Source organism: Loxodonta africana, chromosome 1, assembly GCF_030014295.1.
Source record: "Loxodonta africana isolate mLoxAfr1 chromosome 1, mLoxAfr1.hap2, whole genome shotgun sequence".
In the NCBI taxonomy this organism is placed as follows: domain Eukaryota; kingdom Metazoa; phylum Chordata; class Mammalia; order Proboscidea; family Elephantidae; genus Loxodonta; species Loxodonta africana.
The window spans coordinates 35,130,689-35,151,368 of record NC_087342.1 but is presented as its reverse complement, the minus strand read 5'-3'; the positions used below and the strand labels follow the sequence as shown (position 1 = coordinate 35,151,368).

At 40.7% G+C, this 20,680-nt stretch overlaps 1 protein-coding gene across 3 annotated transcripts in view; it reads left to right on the top strand.

Annotated features, from left to right (window-relative positions):
• Nucleotides 1-20,680, top strand: part of USP13 (ubiquitin specific peptidase 13) — a 150,772-nt gene that overhangs the window by 23,468 nt on the left and 106,624 nt on the right. For all 3 annotated transcript variants that reach the window (XM_023551495.2, XM_003412873.4, XM_064279711.1), the window contains exon 2: nucleotides 10,918-11,043. In XM_023551495.2, the coding sequence (XP_023407263.2) occupies nucleotides 10,918-11,043 (126 nt within the window). The remainder of the gene's footprint in view (nucleotides 1-10,917; nucleotides 11,044-20,680) is intronic.

The window sequence follows — 20,680 nt, the reverse complement described above, 5'->3', positions numbered from 1 at the left end:
TTCAGTGCAGCTTGGAATTCTTCCTTCAGGACCATTGGCTCCTGCTCATATGGTACCTCCTCAAATGGGTGAACATCAACCAATTCTTTTTTATATAGTGACTCTGTGTATTCTTTCCATCTTCTTTTGATGCTTTCTGAGTCATTTAATATTTTCATCATAAAATCCTTCACTGTTGCAACTTGAGGCTTGAATTTTTTCTTCAGTTCCTTCAGCTTGAGAAAAGCCAAGCATGTTCTTCCCTTTTGGTTTTCCATCTCCAGCTCTTTGCACATGTCATTATAATACTTTGTCTTCTCGAGCTGCCCTTTGAAATCTTCTGTTCAACTCTTTTACTTCATCATTTCTTCCTTTTGGTTTAGCTACTCGACTTTCAAGAGCAAGTTTTAGAGTCTCTTCTGACATCATTTTGGTCTTTTCTTTCTTTCCTGTGTTTTTAATGACCTCTTGCTTTCTTCATGTCTGATGTCCTTGATGTCATTCCACAGCTCATCTGGTCTTCCTTCATTAGTGTTCAATGCAGCAAATCTGTTCTTGGGATGGTCTCTAAATTCAGGTGGGATGTACTCAAGGTTGTACTTTGGCTGTTGTTGACTTGTTCTAATTTTCTTCAGTTTCAACTTGAACTTGCATATGAGCAATTGATATTCTGTCTGTTCCGCAGTTGGCACCCGGCCTTCTTCTGACTGATTATATTGAGCTTTTCCATCATCTCTTTCCTCAGATGTAGTCAGTTTGATTCCTGTGTATTCCATCTGGCGAGGTCCATGTGTGTAGTCACGATTTATGGGTGAAAAAGGTATTTGCAATGAAAATTCGTTGGTCTTACAAAATTCTATCATGCTATCTCCAGCATCATTTCTATCACCAAGGTCATATTTTCCAACTACTGATCCTTCTTCTTTATTTCCAATTTTCACATTCCAATCTCCAGTAATTATCAATTTCATACTGCAGAAGTTGTTAAAAATCTTCAACTTCTTCATCTTTGGCCTTAGTGGTTGGTGCATAAATTTGAATAATAGTCTTATTAACTGGTCTTTCTTGTAGGTGTAGGGATATTATCCTGTCACTGACAGTGTTGTACTTCAGGATAGATCTTGAAATGTTCTTTTTGATGATGGATGCGACGCCATTCCTCTCCAAGTTGTCATTTCCTCCATAGCAGACTATGTGATTGCTTGATTCAAAATGGCCAATGCCAGTCCATTTCAGCTCTCTAATGCCTAGGGTATCGATGTTTTATGCGTTCCATTTTATTTCTGAGGACTTCCAGTTTTCCTAGATTCATACTGCCTATTTTCCACCTTCTGATTATTAATGGATGTTTACAGCCTTTCTTCTCATTTTGAGTTGTGCTGTATCAGCAAATGAAGGTCCAGAAAGCTTGACTCCATCCATGTCATTAAGGTCAACTCTACTTTGAGGAGGCAACTCTTCCCTGTCATCTTTTGAGTGCCTTCCAACCTGAGGGGCAGTGTTCCACTGCTGTTCATAAGGTTTTCACTGGCTAAATCTTTTCACAAGTAGACTGCCGGGCCCTTCTTCTTAGTGTGTCTTAGTCGGGAAGCTCAGCTGAAACCTGTCTGCCATGGGTGATCCTCCTGGTATTTGAATACTGGTGGCATAGCTTCCAGCATCACAGCAATACACAAGCCCCCACAGTACATCAAACTGACAGACACGTGGGGGATATGCAGGTAGTAGATTTTAATGGGCAGAGCTAGGTTACGTTTAAGAAACCCACTGCCATTGAGTCGATTCCGACTCATAGCGACCCTATAGGACAGAGTAGAGCTAGCTGTGACCAAATTTCCAGGTTTGCCAGCTTCTGGGTTGGATCCTTTTGTTACATTCAGTCACATAGTCTTTTTTTTTTTTTTTTAAGTGTCTTATTGTGTCCTAGGTAAAAGTTTACACAGTAAATTAGATTCCCATTCAACAATTCATACACAAATCATTCTGTGACATTGTTTAAGCTCCCTGTAATGTATCAGCACTCCCACCATTTCTGTCCCGCCTGCCCTGCTTCCATCCATTCAGATTTCCTGCCCCTCTGTGCCTTCTCATCTTTGCTTTTCAGTAAATGTTGACTGTTTGGTCTCGTATAGTTGATTGTTTAAAGGAGCACATTCCTCATTGGGTATTATTGTTTATTTTATAAGCGAATCTATTACTTGGCTGAAAGGTGACCTCAGGGAGTGGCTTCAGTTACAGGTTAAAAGGGCATCTTAAGGTGATAGCCTTCGGGGTTCCTCTAATCTCTATCATCCCAGCAAGATGGTCTTTTTCGTAAATTTGATTTTTTTCCTACATTTTTCTCCCTTACTTGTTTTTTATAGTCATCATTCCTCTGCTAAGATGTAAACTTAAGAGGGCGACATTTTGTTTTGCTGTTGCTCTACCATTGTATCAGTGGTTGGCAAATAGTAGGTGCTCAGCAAATACCATTTGCTGGTTGAAATGAATGAATGAATGACTTAGATTGTGTTCTAGAATAAGTGATTGTGTTTTAGTTACTGCAGATTTTCAAAGCAAATTTGGGAGAAGTAAGTCAGTGTGTGTGGCGTTTTGAGCTCCTGGTGAGGGAGAGTAGTTGTTTTAAATAAATATTTTTGTTAAATCCAGTTTGAAGACTGCTTTAAGACGGCATATTCACTGGAAAGGGATCTACATGGCAATGCTTCTCAAACTTTAAAGTGCATAGGGAAAAAAAATGTAAGAACCTGGCAATCTTGTTAAACTATAGATTCTTTTTCAGTAGCTTCAGGGTGGTGCCTGTGAGTCCGTATTTTTAGCAATCTCCGGGGTTACCAATACTGACAGCCACACTCTTATTTTGAATAGCGAGGATATACAGCCCCCTTAAAGCTATGAAATGGGTTTGTAAAGCCTAAGGACATCCTAAGTTAAGAAAAGGGAACATCCAAAAGACTGCCTGTCCTATGCTATATAAACATATTTCGGTTCTAAACATAGTTAAGAATTTTACTACTTCATTAGTAAGAAATGAATTCATGTTCATGAAAGAAAATTAGAAAATGCTGAAAGGCGACATGAAGGAAAACGCCACATTCTCCCCAGGCTGAGATAGCATCTTACACCATGCAGAGCTTTTCCTGTGCACAGGTAGCGTATGTTATAACATCATGCACTCTGTTTAGTTTCCTGTTTTCTTCACTCAAAAATACCATGGACATCTTTTCATATCAGTAAATGCTCACCCCAAAGTCAGTTTTATTTTATATTTTGTTGTTCAGAATATACACAGCTGAATATACACCAGCTCAACGGTTTCTACATGTACAGTTCAGTGATGATTATGTTCTTCAAGTTGTCAACCGTTTACACCCTCCTTTTCTGAACAAAAGTCAATTTTAAAGGGCTTAAGTGTTGCGTTTAAGGAAAGTACCGTAACTTACTGAACAAATCTTTTGTTCCTGGACGTTAAGGTTATTCCATTTCACTGACTCGACGGCACTGGGTGGGTATTACAAATAGCTAATTTATTTTCTCTCTTTTTTTCCTATCACTTTCTCTCCTCCCCTCCCTGCCCCTTTGCAATCTGTGCTCTAAAAAATACTGCCCTCTTGTCCCTTTTCCAGGAGTGTGTGAGTCACAGTCTTCCCCTGGTGTTAGCATGTAACTTGTCCTGAACGTGGACTTGTTGTGATTCCATCTGCCCACATCATGTGGCAATGATCGCTTGTTTTCCACAGGAGACACTGTTCAGTAGTTAAAAAAAAAAAAGTGTTATACAGTGACTCTGTTTCCTGAGCACACTGCTCACACAAGCTCACTGTCCCTTCCTGTCTTCTACAAGGGCGGCTGGTCTCCAAGAAAACACAATGGTAAACAAAGTTCTCTGGACACCTACTGACTGACAATGTGATGTATTTTTATTTAAAATGACTGTTCACTTGCTCCTCTGAAACATGTTGTAACCTTGACCTTTATACTCATGACCGTTTTAACATTCTTTTAAGTGGCAGGCAGTATGAAAAGTGACTTCTTCCTTGATGTTACTCCTGAATAGTACCCAGGGTAATACAGTGTAAAACAGTAAGTGAATGGCAATGTATCTATGGTATATGTCTTGAATTGTACTGAAGAGTGGGTTTTAAATAATACACGGGTTTCTAATGTTGCTTCTCTCTCTTAGGATTTGGTCATGCTATGGGAGAAGTTGTCAGAGGAAATCATTATAAAGCCTTATAGAAGCCCCTGAGCAGTATTTCTTGACGCCATTGTGATGAACCCTTTTTAGGTGACTAAATAAAGTCTTGCACCTTAGTCAAGTTTCTGGTGTTGTTGTTAGTTGCTGTCAAGCCAATTCCGACTCATGGTAACTGCTTATGTTAAAGAGTAGAACTGTTCCGTAGCGTTTTCTTGGTTGCAATCTTTGCGGAGGGCACCTTAGGTGGCACAAATGGTTAAGTGCTGGACTACTAACTGAAAGGTTGGCAATTCAAACCCACCCAGAGGCACCTGGAAGGCAGGCCTGGTGATCTGCTTCTGAAAGGTCACAGCACTGAAAACCCTACTCTGCACACATGGGGTTGCCATGAGTCAAAATCAACTCAATAGCAAATAGCAACCACAACCCTTAGAGGAACAGATTGCCAGGCATTTCTTTTGCAGTGCCACTGAGTGGGTTCAGGCTGCCAATCTTTAGGTTTGCAGTTGAGTACAAATTGTGCCATCTAGGGACTTCCAAGTTTCTGGTTAGTGCTTCATAAAAAAGATAATTAGAATCCTATTTAGCTAAGACCATTCAGAGAAGTGCCCATTGGGTATTCTGGGCTGTGTGTCTCCTGAACGTAGGAGACAGATAGGGTCCATGGTGTGATGGGGTGTGGAGATGGCAGTTGCTTTCCTGAAGAATCATGAGGGGCTGGCCGGTTACAGAGGGGAGAGCTGCGGTGGTAGGGTTCACGTGTCCAAGCCAAGGTCATGACTTTAGCTAAACAAGCCTGAAAAGCTAGTGTTCTTGCTGATGCCTCAAGCTGTTTATCCGTGTGGAGGCCATCAGTTTTTTTCTTTTTTTATTGTGTTTTAAGTGAAAGTTTACAAATCGAATCAGTCTCTCATACAAAAATTTATGTACGCCTTGCTATGTACTCCTAGTTGCTCTCACCCTTACGAGACAGCACATTATTCTCTCCACTCTGTATTCCCCATGTCCATTCAGCTCCTGTCCCCCTCTGCCTTCTCATCTCCCCTCCAGACTGGAGCTGCCCACATAGTCTCATGTGTCTACTTGAGCAAAGAAGCTCACTCCTCACCAGTATCATTTTCTATCTTATAGTCCAGTCCAATCCCTGTCTGAAGAGTTGGCTTTGGGAATGGTTCCTATCTTGGCCTAACAGAAGGTCTGGGGACCATGACCTCTGGGGTCCTTCTAGTCTCAGTCAGACCATTAAGCCTGGTCTTTTTATGAGAATTTGAGGTCTGTATCCTACTGCTTTCCTGCTCCATCAGGGATTCTCTGTTTTATTCCTTGTCAGGGTGGTCATTGGTGGTAGCTGGGCACCATCTAGTTCTTCTGGTCTCAGGCTGATGTAGTCTCTGGTTTATGTGGCCCTTTCTGCCTCTTGGGCTCATAATTATCTTGTGTCTTTGGTATTCCTGATTCTCCTTTGCCTCAGGTGGGTTGAGACCAATTGATGAATCTTAGAGGCCATCAGTTTTATTTTGATGATTCCCATCAAATGCTATGAAGTACTTTAAATCCAGGTCAGAATGGTATTGAGGACAGAAAGATAGAGAGGGAGGAGAAAGGAGAGAAAGAGAGAAGAGACACTTTTGTTTTGGGGGTTTAATAATAAATATGACGTACCTGGGTGGCACAAATAGTAAAGTGCTAACTACTAGCTGAAAAGCTGGCAGTTTGAACTCACCCAAAGGCACCTCAGAAGACAGGCCTGGTGATCTGCTTCTGAAAGGCCACAACAGCCTGAAAACTTCTGTGAAGCACAGTTCTATTCTGAAACGCACGGGGTCACCATGAGTTGGAATTGACTCGAAGGCAACTAACAACAACAATAAATATGACATAATTTTCCTGCCCTCAAGGAGTGAATGCGTGGTTCACCCTCTGAATGGGGTGACCCAATGAAGGAATCTTGGGTTTCTCACAGCTACAGGGTTCAATAAGCAGGCTGCTAACAGTTGTGAAGTGAAAGTGAATTTGGGGGTCAAGGACTGTCAGAGTAGGGGGACTAGCAGGGGGCTGTGGGCGGAGGCTGACAGGTGGTCAGGGGGAAGACGTGAGACCTGGGGAGTGTCCACAGTCCTTCAGGTGCAGATGTGCGTGGTGGGTATTGATGTGGTCTGCCCTGAAAGCTTGATGGCTGACCTCATGTCCCCGAAGATCCTTCAGGTGAAGTTTTCCTGCCAGTGAGAGATACGTTTTCAGGCAACTCTTAGAATTTGGGCAGAGTTCACGTAACTCTAGACCAGTGTTACACAGAGTGAGGTCAGCTGGCTGGTGCCGAGAGACGAGTATAGACACTGAGAGTAACTGGGTGTTTAGAGGAGTCCCTGGGTGGTACAAATGGTTAAAGGCACTGTGCTGCTAACTGAAAGTTTGAGTCCACCCAGAGATGCCTAGCAAGAAAGGCCTGGCAATCTACTTCTGAAAAAGTAGGCGTTGAAAACCTTATGTATCACAGTTCTACTCTAACATACATGGGGTTGCCATGAGTTGGAGTTGCCTTGATGGCTCGAGCAACTTGACATTGCGGCCACGTCCAAGTGTGGTGGAAACATTTGTTTGGTTGAACAGGATACAGACCATTTTTGGTTTTGTGGAACTTATACATATACATTAAGTTGGCATCTGCCATCTGGCTTGAGCTGTGAACTACTGGTGAGCAGTGAGACGAAGTATCTTAATGGACAGAAACAAAACGAAACAAAAAGCAAAACCACCTGGTCCTTCATGACAATAGTTTGGGAAGCAGCACTCTAGACTGAGCAAGGTAGTGGGAGGTGAGGCTTGGGCCCAAGAACCAAGGACTTAAATAAACATAAAACTGAGTATCACATGCCAGTACCACTTCAGGTCTTTGTCAGTAAAGAGACTTCCCTCCCCCTCTTTTTCTTCCCCCCTTTTTTTGTAATGAGGATGTGTTTTCTCACTATTTTTCTATACACATTTTTATACATATTATACATAATTCTATACACATTTTTCATACATGTTATACACAATTTATACATTTGTCATTTTAAATAAAGTCATAGTATTGTGTTCATATACAACAGTTTCTTAGCTTAGCATCTGTGAATATTTTTGTACAAATTACGTATTTTTTACTCCCTTTTAGGCTCCTGAAGTCTGTACTCAAAGGGGAAATACTGTGTCAAAGGGTCACAGTTTTATTGATATCCAGTAAGACTGAGGAAACTCTGGTGGCGCAGTGGTTAAGTGCTATGGCTCCTAACCAAAAGGTTGACAGTTCAAATCCACCAGGCACTCCTTGGAAATTCTATGAGGCAGTTCTACTCCGTCCTATAGGGTCGCTATGAGTCGGAATTGACTTGATGGGAACAGGTAACAACACTGAGCTGATTTCTATTGTAGTTGTAGATACATGGGCTCTTACATTTGTGGCATTAGGCTGTGTAATTCTAATATTTTTTTGCTAGTTTAGAAGGCAGTAATGATGCTTACTTCAGGAGATAGTGAGTCTGATTGTTTTCTTTCAACATTTTGTCACATTTAGACCCAAATGATCTTTTTTAGAAAAAAAATTTCTTATGAAGTTGAACCTGAATGTTGTAATTTTATCAGTTTCTTTTACATAGTTTGGATGTAAGCTTTTATTCATTATACTTTACATATTTTCCCCATTCTATTATTGTTGTTTTTATATTTGTTTCATTACTTTTTTTTTTTGCTTTTCAACACCTTTTTTTTTTTAATTGTACTTTAGATGAAGGTTTACAGAGCAAATTAATTTCTCATTAAACAATATACATATTGTTTTGTGACATTGGTTGCCAACCCCACAACATGTCAGCACTCTACCCTTCTTGACCTTGGATTCCCTGTTGCCACTTTTCCTGTCCCCTCCTACCTTCTTGTCCTTGCCCCTCGGCTAGTGTGCCCGTTTAGTCTTGTTTTGTTTTATGGGTGTGTCTAATCTTTGGATGAAGGGTAAATCGCAGGAGTTAAAAGGGTGTCCAGGGGCCATACTCTTGGGGTTTCTCCAGCCTCTGTCAGATAGTAAGTCTGGTCTTTTATTGTGAGTTAGTATTTTGTTCTACATTTTCCTCAGCTCTGTCTGGGACCCTCTGTTGTGATTGCTGACAGAATAGTTGGTGGTGGCACCATCTAGTTGTACTGGACTCAGTCTGGTGGAGGCTGTGGTAGTTGTCCTTTGGACTAATTTTTACCTTGTGTCTTTGGTTTTCTTATTCTGGATGGGGTGGGACCAGTGGAGTATCTTACATGGCTGCTCACAAGCTTTTAAGACCCCAGACGCTACTCACCAAAGTAAGATGTAGAGCGTTTTCTTCATAAACTATGTTATGCCAATTGAGCTAGATGTCCCCAAGAGCAAGGTCCCCAGCCCTCAGCCCAGTACCATTACGTTTTTTGACGCACAACTTGTTTGTTAGTGTTTATATTTTCATATTAAATTACCTCATCTCTGATGATATCCTTTATTTTATGGGCCAGAAATGATCCCTCCCTTCACAAATGGGATAAGAATTCTATTCATCTCTTTTCTATTCAAAAAAAAAAAGCATATCCCTTGGATCTCTCTGTTTGGTACAAGGTGTGGATGTAGACATACTAAATGTGTAACTGTCCCAGAAACTTTTCTTTCTATCTAGCTGTCTGTCTGTCTGTCCCTTTTTTATTGTGGCAAACATAGAGGTAACAAAACATTTGCCATTTCAACAATCTTTACACGTACAGTTCAGTGACATTAAATATGTCCGTCATGTTGTTCAGCCATCACTATTGACTGTCCTTAATTTTTCCATCACCCTTAGCAGAGGTTCCCCTAAGCACTGAGTCCTCCTTCCTCCGTCTGCCTGTTCGCCTCTAGCAAGCACTAATAAACCTCAGTCTGTATACGCTTGCCTATTCTAGATATCTCATGTAGATGGGATCATACGGTATTTGTCCTTTTGTATCTGACTTATTTCACTCAGCATAACGTCTTCAAGGTTTATCCATGTTGTAGCATGTATCAAGACTTCACTTTTCTTTAACCACTTGTATTAGTGATTCTTTCCCCAGTTTTTGTGTTTCTTGTGGTTCGACATATATTAAACAATTACTATAGTGAATATATTTCTGAAATCTCCACTTTTATCTCACTGGTTATTTTCTTAAATTACTATGATATCATCAGCAAATTGAGACCATCTTACTTCTTTCTTTGCAATCTTTATCCCTTTTATTTTCCTTTCTGGCCTTGTTGCAATGTGTACACTATAGTAAGAAGCGCTGAAATAATGCTGTTTTAATGTTCTTTTCTGTCCTGTCTTATGTACCATAGCTATAACATTGGAGAAGTTTTTTGCTAGAAAGTCTTTTTAATAAACAATCTTGAGTTATTTGAACTTTAACAATTATTTGCTCATTTATTTCTAATAAGCATCAATATCTGTCATGATATTGTTATTTGTGCTGTACTGAAATTTGGCAATTTTGATAGATGTTGCACAAGTGTGTTTTTTATTTGGTGGGGTTAGAATAACAGAAGCTTAATTAAAAAAAATACTTCCATGGAGGAAAAGATGGCTAATTCCGTGGCTAAATTTACAGAGACATATTATCCAAAGTAAGAGAAAAGGAGGGATGAAATTGGGGTAGAAAATAAAGTATCTAAAATGTGAACAGTATCTTTGACTGTTCATTGTAGCAGTATGTCTATAATTAAATATTATCCCGGGGTTTGAAAAGTGAGATGAATGGACAAAAAGAGAAATAGAATCAGTCTAACTCTGATACTTCCAAGCTGTGTTAATTTGGGCAAATGACTTAGCCTTGTTTTTTTTTTTTTTTAACTGCAAAATGGAAATTACAATAAGAAGCTTACAGGTCTGTTAGGATTAGAAATAATATAGGTAAAGCACCTGGCACATATTGGAGCTTTTGGGTGCTGTTGAGTTGATTCTGACTCATAGCAACCCTATGTGACAGAGTGGAACTGCCTGATAGGGTTTTCTAGGATGTAATCTTTAGGGAGCAGATTGCCAGGTCTTTCTTCTGCAGAGCTGCTGGGTGGGTTCGAACTGCCAACCTTTCAGTTAGCAGCTGAGTGCTTAACTATTGTACCACCAGAACTCCTTTGAGCTCATATTAGGCATACAGTAGTGTTTGGCTGTATTACAGGGCTCCATTCTTTATTATTGACTTATTAAGTCATAATTTATTAAATTACTATTCTAATTTATTAATGTTTATCATCAAATACGTGTCACCAAAGGAAGGGAACAATGTCTTCGGAACCCTATCCTGATAAAAGGATCTAAAACTTTATGTTCCTGCACTGATGAATGTGAAAAAATGATGATAAGATAATTGTAGTGATGGTGGTTGCATCCCTTGCCAACTATCTTCCATCCTTTGTTCCCTTGCTCCATTTTGGAGGGCCAGACAAGCATGTTTATTCCCCAGGCATCATGGAGGATCTCACCTGTCTGTGAGTGTAGCCAGTGTTCGGTAAAGCGAGTGCTCAGCTGTCCAGAAGCACTTGCAGCCCAGAGTTGGGTGGGAGCTTTGGGTGGCTGTGGAGCCGCTGGAGGCTCATTGCAGTGACTGTAGCAGCTGGGTGGCCTTTGCCCGGCTTCGTCTTCATTGTTTACCTTCCTTCTCCTTTCCTTTTTCTGTATGTAGATTACTTGGCTAGGTGCCCTTGGCTAATGTTGTAACCTGTCTCTTTCTTCTAGAATTCTGAAGGTGGACTCTATGTATGCATGAATACATTTTTGGCCTTTGGGAGGGAACACGTTGAAAGACATTTTCGAAAAACTGGACAGAGCGTATACATGCACCTGAAAAGACACGTGCGAGAGGTAAGACCACCACTTTTGGAGAACTAGCCTTGGTATTTTTCCTGTGACGTTGTCCTAAGGTGGTTTATCATGTGGAGATTTTACTGTGCCCAGATAACTTCTGACTGTCTTTCATGGTGGGAAACAAACAGCACTATTGCAGAAATTCATAGATTCCTCCAACTTTATCCTAACTGGTTTTATTTTCCTGTTTCTCTAAACCTCTGATTCGAGTTGTTAAAGAGGCTGATTGAAAAAAATATGTTCGAATCTAAAAGTACAGAAAATAATGCCAGAAAAACCCATGGACCCAAAAATCAGAATTGAAAAGTATTAGCATTTGGATTTCTTACTTCATGTATTTAATGAAAGAAATAGTTTTCTTGAAAATTTTAGTCCCTTTTGTTCCCTCCCTCCCCCAAGATAACCGCTGTCATGAATTTGCTGTTTCTCCTCTGTCCTATAGGGTCGCTATGAGTCGGAATTGACTCGACGGCACTGGGTTTTACTGGGTTCCTTCCCATACATGTCATTATATTTTATCTTCATATGTGTTTTCACAAACGATATGTAGTAATGTTTTAAAAATATAGACAAATTCTATTACACCTATAATTATGCATAGAGTTTTCCTCTTCAACACTGTTTTTGAAATCTACCCATGTTGAGATGCATCTGGATGTACTTCATTCATTTTAATGGTTGCTTAGCATTCCATCCTGTGAGTGTCTTGCAATTTACTGTTCTGTACTTCTTTTGATGAACATTTAGATTGTTTCCTTTTGTGTGTGTGTGTGTGTGTGTTTTACTACAACAAGACAACAATGAATATCTTTATACATTTTTTCTGGGGACAAGTGCAAATTGCTTTAGAAAATATATCTGCAAGTGCAGTTTCTGGCTCATGGGTGTGCTTGTCTTCAGTTTTACCGGATATTGCCAGATAGCTCTCCAGCCTTATCTGCAGTGATTGTGAATTCCTGTTTTCTTATACCCTTACCAACCCTTGGGATATTCAGACTGTTGATTTTTGCCAACCTCATGTTCGTTGGCCATTTTGTTTTCTCTTCTCTGATTTGCCTATTTGTATTTTCAGCCTATTTCTCTGTGGATTTATCTTTCTCCTACTACTACATATTAGTTTGAGGAGTTTCTTTTACATTCTGGATACGAATGTTTGTCTGTTACATATGTATTGCAAATGTTTTCTTATAGTCTGCTTTGTCTTTTTACTTTGTTTATGGATTATTATGTTGAGTAAGAGTTTTAAATTTTGATGTGGTTAGATTAAACTTTTTCTCTTATGAATTGCACTTTTTGTATCTTGTTTAAGAAATTGTTTCCTAACATGAAGTCATGTGTATAGTCGCCGTTTATGTTGGTGAAAGAAGGTATTTGCAATGAAGAAGTCGGTCTTGCAAAATTCTATCCTTTGATCTCTGGCACTGTTTCTATCACCAAGGCCATATTTTCCAACTACTGATCCTTCTTCTTTGGTTCCAACTTTCGCATTCCAGTCACCAGTAATTATCAATGTACCTTGACTGAATGTTCGATCAATTTCAGTCTGCAGCAGCTGATAAAAATCTTCTATTTCTTCATCTTTGGCCCTAGTGGTTGGTGCTTAAATTTGAATAATAGTCATATTAACTGGTCTTCCTTGTAGTAATGTGGACATTATCCTATCACGGACAGCGTTGTACTTCATGATAGATCTTGAAATGTTCTTTTTGACAATGAATGCAACACCATTCCTCTTCAAGTTGTCATTCCCAGCTTAGTAGACTATATGATTATCCGATTCAAAATGGCCAATACCAGTCCATTTCAGCTCACTAATGCCTACGATATGGATGTTTATGCATTGCACTTCATTTTTGACGATTTCCAATTTTCCTAGATTCATACTTCGTACATTCCCCGTTGCAATTATTAATGGATGTTTGCAGCTATTTCTTTTCGTTTTGAGTCATGCCACATCAGCAAATGAAGGTCCTGAAAAGCTTTACTCCATCCACGTCGTTAAGGTTGACTCTACTTTAAGGAGGCAGCTCTTCCCCAGTCATCTTTTGAGTGTCTTCCAACCTGGGGGGCTTATCTTCCAGCACTATATCAGACAATGTTCCGCTCCTATTCATAAGGTTTTCACTGGCTAATGCTTTTCAGAAGTAGACTGCCGGATCCTTCTTCCTAGTCTGTCTTAGTCTGGAAGCTCAGCTGAAATCTCTCCTCCATGGGTGACCCTGCTGGTATCTGAATACTGGTGGCATAGCTTCCAGCATCACAGCAACACGCAAGCCCCTACAGTATGACAAACTGACAGACACGTGGGCCTCGCTAGATGGAACACACAGAAATCAAATTGACTACATCTGTGGAAAGAGATGATGGAAAAGCTCAATATCATCAGTTGGAACAAGGCCAGGGGCTGACTGTGGAACAGATCATCAATAGCTCATATGCACGTTCAAGCTGAAACTGAAGAAAATGAGAGCAAGTCCATGAGAGCCAAAATATGACCTTGAGTATATCCCACCTGAATTTAGAGACCATCTGAAGAATAGATTTGACGCATTGAACACGGGTGACCAAAGACCAGATGAGTTGTGGAATGACGTCAAGGACATCATCCTTGAAGAAAGCAAGAGGCCATTGAAAAGAAAGGAAAGAAAGAAAAGACCAAGATGGATGTCAGAGGAGACTCTGAAACTTGCTCTCGAACGTCGAGCAGCTAAAGGAAAAGGAAGAATTGATGAAGTAAAAGAACTGAACAGAAGATTTCAAAGGGTGACTCGAGAAGACAGAGTAAAGTATTATAATGACATGTGCAAAGAGCTGGAGATGGAAATCCAAAAGAGAAGAACACGCTCCGCGTTTCTGAAGCTGAAAGAACCAAAGAAAAAATTTAAGCCTCGAGTTGCAATAGTGAACGATTCTATGGGGAAAATATTAAACGACGTGGGAAGCATCAAAAGAAGATGGAAGGAATACACAGAGTCATTATACCAAAAAGAATTAGTCGATGTTCAGCCATTTCAAGAGGTAACATATGATCAGGAACCGATGGTACTGAAGGAAGATGTCCAAGCTGCTCTGAAGGCATTGGCGAAAAACAAGGCTCCAGGAATTGATGGAGTATCAACTGAGATGTTTCAACAAACAGATGCAGCACTGGAGGTGCTCACTCGTCTGTGCCAAGAAATATGGAAGACAACTTCCTGGCCAACTGACTGGAAGAGATCCATATTTATGCCTATTCCCAAGAAAAGTGATCCAACCGAATATGGAAATTATAGAACAATATCATTGATATCACACGCAAGCAAAATTTTGCTGAAGATCATTCAAAAACGGCTACAGCAGTATATCGACAGGGAACTGCCAGAAATTCAGGCCAGTTTCAGAAGAGGACATTGAACCAGGGATATCATTGCTGATGTCAGATGGATCCTGGCTGAAAGCAGAGAATACCAGAAGGATGTTTACCTGTGTTTTACTGACTATGCAAAGGCATTGGACTGTGTGGATCATAACAAATTATGGATAACTTTGCGAAGAATGGGAATTCCAGAACACTTAATTGTGCTCATGAGGAACCTTTACATAGATCAAGAGGCAGTTGTTCGGACAGAACAAGGGGATACTGATTGGTTTCAAGTCAGGAAAGGCGTGCGTCAGGGTTGTATTCTTTCACCATACCTATTCAATCTGTATGCTGAGCAAATGACCCGAGAAGCTGGACTATATGAAGAAAAACGGGCCATCAGGATTGGAGGAAGACTCGTTAACAATCTGCGTTATGCAGATGACACAACCTTGCTTGCTGAAAGTGAAGAGGACTTGAAGCACTTCCTGATGAAGATCAGAGACCACAGCCTTCAGTATGGATTGCACCATAACATAAAGAAAACAAAAATCCTCACAGCTGGACCAATGAGCAACATCATGATAAATGGAGAAAAGATTGAAGTTGTCAAGGATTTCTTTTTACTTGGATCCACAATCAACAGCCATGGAAGCAGCAGTCAAGAAATGAAAAGATGCATTGCATTGGGTAAATCTGCTGCAAAGGACCTCTTTAAAGTGTTGAAGAGCAAAGATATCACCTTGAAGACTAAGGTGGGCCAGACTCAAGCCGTGGTGTGTTCAATCACATCATATGCATGTGAAAGCTGGACAATGAATAAGGAAGACCAAAGAAGAATTGATGCCTTTGAATTGTGGTGTTAGCAAAGAATACTGAATATACCATGGACTGCTAAAAGAATGAACAGATCTGTCTTGGAAGAAGTACAACCAGAATGCTCCTTAGAAGCAAGGATGGTGAGACTGCATCTTATATGCTTTGGACATGTTGTCAGGAGGGATCAGTCCCTGGAGAAGGACATAATGGTTAGCAGAGTACAGGGTCAGCGGAAGAGAAGAAGACCCTCAACGAGGTGAATTAACACAGTGGCTGCAACAATGAGCTCAAGCATAGCGACAATTGTAAGGATGGCTCAGGACCGGGCTAGGGTCACTCTTAGTCTGAACCGACTTGATGGCACCTAACATCAGAACAACAGCTACATGAAGTCATAAAGATATATTTTCTTCTAATAGTTTTTTTTTTAAGTCTGTGTACTTTTGTGTGTGCTTTAACATTTTAGGTTTAACCATCTATAACTTTGTTTTGTATGGTTGAAGTATGGGAAACTACTTTTATTTTTTGCCGTACTGGTAACCAGTGGCCCCACCACGGATACGGTAGCATATCCTTTCCCAGTGATTTATATTGCCATCTTTTTTATGTCTGAACTTGGGTTGATTTTGAGGCTCTCAGCTCTGTTTCTTTGGTCCTATTTGTCTTTGTATTGATGTGACAAGCTTGATATTTTTCCTGTTTTTTTTTCCAGAACTTTTCTGGATGTTTTTATACCTTTATTTTTCCATATGGATTTTAGAGTCAGTTCACGTAGTTAAAAAAAATCCTGTTAAGATTTTGTTTAAATTTGCATTGAATTTATAGATGAATCTAGAATTGGCGTCATTGTGTCAGCTTCATGGGGGCGGGGACTTTTGTCTGCATTGTTCGCTGCAACATCTTCAGTACCGAACAGTGTCTGGCATGCGGTAGGTTCTTCATAAATACTTACTGAATGACTTCAATATGATACCTGTCTAAGGAGGCCTGGTGGTGCAATGGTTAAGCACACAGCTGCTAACCAAAAGGTTGGCGGATAGAACCCACCTAGTGGCTCCACAGTAGAAAGACCTGGCAAACCGCTTCCATAAAGATTACAGCCTAGGAATCCCTATGGGGCAGTTCTACTTTGTTATATAGGGTCAGTATGAATTGGAATTGACTCGATAGCACCTAACAACAACAGCAACATACCAATCTGTTTATTCTGGTCTTTTTAATGTCCTTCGATAATATTTTGTAAATTTCTATAAAAACCAGAAAAACCAAAACTACTGCCATTGAGTTGATTCCAAATCATAGTGACCCAAAAGGACAGAGTAGAGCTGCCCCATAGGGTTTACAAGGCTGTAAATCTTTACGTAAGCAGACTGCTATGTCTTTCTTCCGTGGAGAGGCCAGTGGATTCAAACCGCCAACATTTTGGTGAGCAGGTGAGTCATTTTAACCACTGACCCATCAGGGCTGTTTATTAGACATTTTTTCCCCGAGTACCTTATAATTTTTGTTACTATTGTTATTGATATCTTTTATTTATGTATACATATATGTATTAATTGGTTATTTGTTACTGGGGTTTGGGGATGCTATTAATTTTCAAATGTTGATTTTATATTGAGCAACAGTATTCAATTATCATTTTAATTCTTATAGTTTATGTAGAGTGTCTTGGATCTTCGAGATAGTCGGTGCTGATTTGAGTTTCATCTAATCTCCCACACTAACCCATTGTAGTCTAGCTGATTCTGACTCTTAGTGACTCTGTAGGACAGAGTAGAACTGCTCCATAGGGTTTCCAAGGAGTGGATGGTGAATTTAAACCGCAGACCATTTGTTTAGCAGCCAAGCTCTTAACCGCTGTGCCTACATAATAATATATTCTCTGTTAAAGCTCCTAATAAAGTAGAGATCCCAAAAGTGGACAGTGGGGAGAGGAGGATGAGAAAGAAAGGCCAGGAGACCAGATAAGCCATAAGCTCAATGAATAGCTATGAAACATTTTAATGTTGGCCTAATATGTGGTTTACATTCACTATTCTGTTAGGTGATACATAGCAATTCTTATGAAATTCAGTTTGTCCATATGTCTTAGTGTAAAGTGATGGAGTTTTTAGGAAACTAGAAAATAAATGAAACTGGGACCTAGAGAGTTGAAATGTCTTGCTCAGCATCACAAAGTTAGAGGCAGAATTGTAGAATGATGGTAATCTTGTTCACTCAGCTCTCTCTCTGAGATGTTAAGCTAAATATTTCACTCTGACTACAACCCCTCTTGTTTTAGCTCTTTCACTCCATTTCATTCCATTTCTGCCTCTTCTTCTTCCTCCTCAAGGACTTCAGGCCCGTGACTTGTCCAGTGCGCCACTTCCACTCTGCTTTTTCACCTCAAGATTCATTACTTTAAACATTCTTTTAACACTACCCTCAACTGACGCATATGCTCTCTTGCCTCTTTAACTATCCTACAGAACATCAACCAGTCAATGCATTAACATCATCCTCTGCTTCCACGCATGGACTACAACCCTCCTTTACCATGTGGTTTGGGACTCTGTCATATTCCAGGTGTTCCTTCCGCCTTCTGCTGGGGCCTCTCATTGCCCAGCAAACCTTCTAGTCTATACTCCCACTCCCATGAGTGGCTACTCAAAGAAACTATTTTATCTTGTACTTTACAGAGAAAACAGGGACCCCGGACAGGAAATCACTTCACTTCTTTCTTGCCTACTGGAAACTCATCAGCATCTACATCCACTTTCCCCCCACCCCATCTCAGCAGGAGGCTGTGTTCCTCTGTCCTCATGGTCCTGTTTCTCCTGTCTCCAGAAACTTGCTCCTTGGCTAACTCTGTTATTGTTTTTAACTGCCATCAGTTGGCCCTGACTTACAGCGACGCCATGCACAATGGAACTAAATCCGCCTGGTCTTGTGCCATCCCCGTGATCAGCTGTGGATTGGACAGTTATGATCTGCAGGGTGTTCATTGGCAGACTCTTGGAAGTAGATTGCCTGGCCTTTCTCCTCATTAACTCCACCCCTTCTTATATCTCCAGCTTCTCCCTCTCCTGCTTATTCTCTCCCACCTTAAAAAAAGAACCTGCCACAAAACTATCCTCTAATGCATGTTCCTTCAGTCGTTTCACCCTCCAATTAAAGCTTCTTGAAGAGATTTTCTGTTTTCATCGTTTCTACTACACTTTCCTTTAAGGTTCAGCATTGCATTCTGATCTATCTTCCTGCCAGTCCACTAAGACTGCCAAGGGTGCCAGAGAGCTCCTAGTTATCACACGTAGTGGATATATGGTTCAGTTTTGATTTTACTTGACTTTTTGGGTATTTGAAATTGCTTTTCTTTTAGAAATTTTCCTCCCTTGGTTCCTTCGGCATCATTCTTTCTTGGCTTTCCTTCTGTCTTCAGACTGCTCCTTCTTTGATTCTGTCACTAGCATCTCTTTCTCCATTTACTTCTTAAATATTGGCATTTTCTGGGATGGTTATTTGACCATCCTCTCTTCTTTCTCTGGAAGCGGTTCTTCGTCATCAGTGTCGTCCATATCCTTTTTAACCTCTATCTCTAAGCTGATGACCTCCAAATTCATCTCTTCCCAGAGCTAAGATCTGACCATCCAACTCTGACTTGGATTTTTCTGCTTGGACATCTCATGGGTAATTCAAGCTCAATATGCCCGGGCTGAACTAATTAACCTCTTTCTCAAAATTGTTTTCTCCCTTGGATTCCAGAGACCTAGACATCCTTTGGACTCTGCTTTCCTTCCATGTCTGTTTGCTGACTAAGTCCTGTCACCTGGGCTTTCCAAATAGTTCTGAAGTTCATCCTGTCCTCTCCATTGGTGCTATTCTTGTCTGAGTGCTCATTATCCCTTAAAAGAAATAGTGCTGTAGCTTAGTGACTAATCTCTCCTCTTTCAAACTTGCTGTCTCTTCCTAGTCTTCACCCTGCACCCAGAGTGATCTTTCCAGATGCCTGTAACCCTGTGGCACACTGAAGCTTGAGTCTCTGATGTCTCTCCTTTGTGGCAGGATGAAGTTCAAACTCTTTTGCCAATGATTACAAGGCCCTCCATGGTCTGGACCCATGCAGTCTTTCTAACCCTCACTTTTACTCCACAAGCTTTGTGCTTCAGCCATAGCAAACCTGCTCTCCTTCCTGGAACCCACTGTGATTTTGTGCCTTTGCACATGCTGTTTTCTCCATCTGGACTGTTCTACTTCTACCTCTAGACTTCTTTTACCTGTTGTACTGCCACATATTTTTTTTTAAATAATTTTTATTGTGCTCTAAGTGAAAGTTTACAAATCAAGTCAGTCTCTCACATATAAACTTATATACATACCTTACTACATACTCCCATTTACTCTTCCCCAAATGAGTCACCCCGCTCCCTCCTTCCAGTCTCTCCTTTCATGACCATTTTGCCAGTTTCTAACCCTCTCTACCCTCCCATCTCCCCTCCAGACAGGAGATGACAACACAGTCTCAAGTGTCCACCAGATACAAGTAGCTCACTCTTCATCAGCGTCTCTCTCCAATCCATTGTCCAGTCCATTCCATGTCTGATGAGTTGTCTTCGGGAATGGTTCCTATCCTGGGCCAACAGAAGGTTTGGGGACCATGACCACCGGGATTCTTCTAGTCTTAGTCAGACCATCAAGTCTGGTCTTTTTATGAGAATTTGGGGTCTGCATCCTACTGTTCTCCTGCTCCCTCAGAGGTTCTCTGTTGTGCTCCCTGTCAGGGCAGTCATCGGTTGTGGCCGGGCACCATCTAGTTCTTCTGGTCTCAGGATGATGTAAGTCTCTAGTTCATGTGGCCCTTTCTGTCTCTTGGGCTCATAATTATCTCGTGACCTTGGTGTTCTTCATTCTCCTTTGATCCAGGTGGGTTGAGACCAATTGATGCATCTTAGATGGCTGCTTGTTAGCATTTAAGACCCCACTCGCCACACTTCAAAGTGGGATGCAGAATGTTTTCTTAATAGAATTTATTTTGCCGATTGACTTAGATGTCCCCTTAAGCCATAGTCCCCAAACCCCTGCCCTTGCTCCGCTGACCTTTGAAGCATTCAGTTTATCCCGGAAACTTCTTTGCTTTTGGTCCAGTCCAGTTGAGCTGACCTGCCCTGTATTGAGTATTGTCCTTGCCTTCACCTAAAGCAGTTCTTTTCTATTAATTAATCAGCAAATAACCCTTTCCCACCCTCCCTCCCTCTCCCCTCTCGTAACCGCAAAAGTATGTGTTCTTCTCAGTTTAAACTGTTTCTCAAGATCTTCTAATAGTGGTCTTATACAATATTTGTCCTTTTGCATCTAATTTCACTCAGCATAATGCCTTCCAGGTTCCTCCATGTTATGAAATGTTTCACAGATTCATCAGTGTTCTTTATCGATGCGTAGTATTCCATTGTGTGAATATACCATAATTTATTTAACCATTCATCCGTTGATGGACACCTT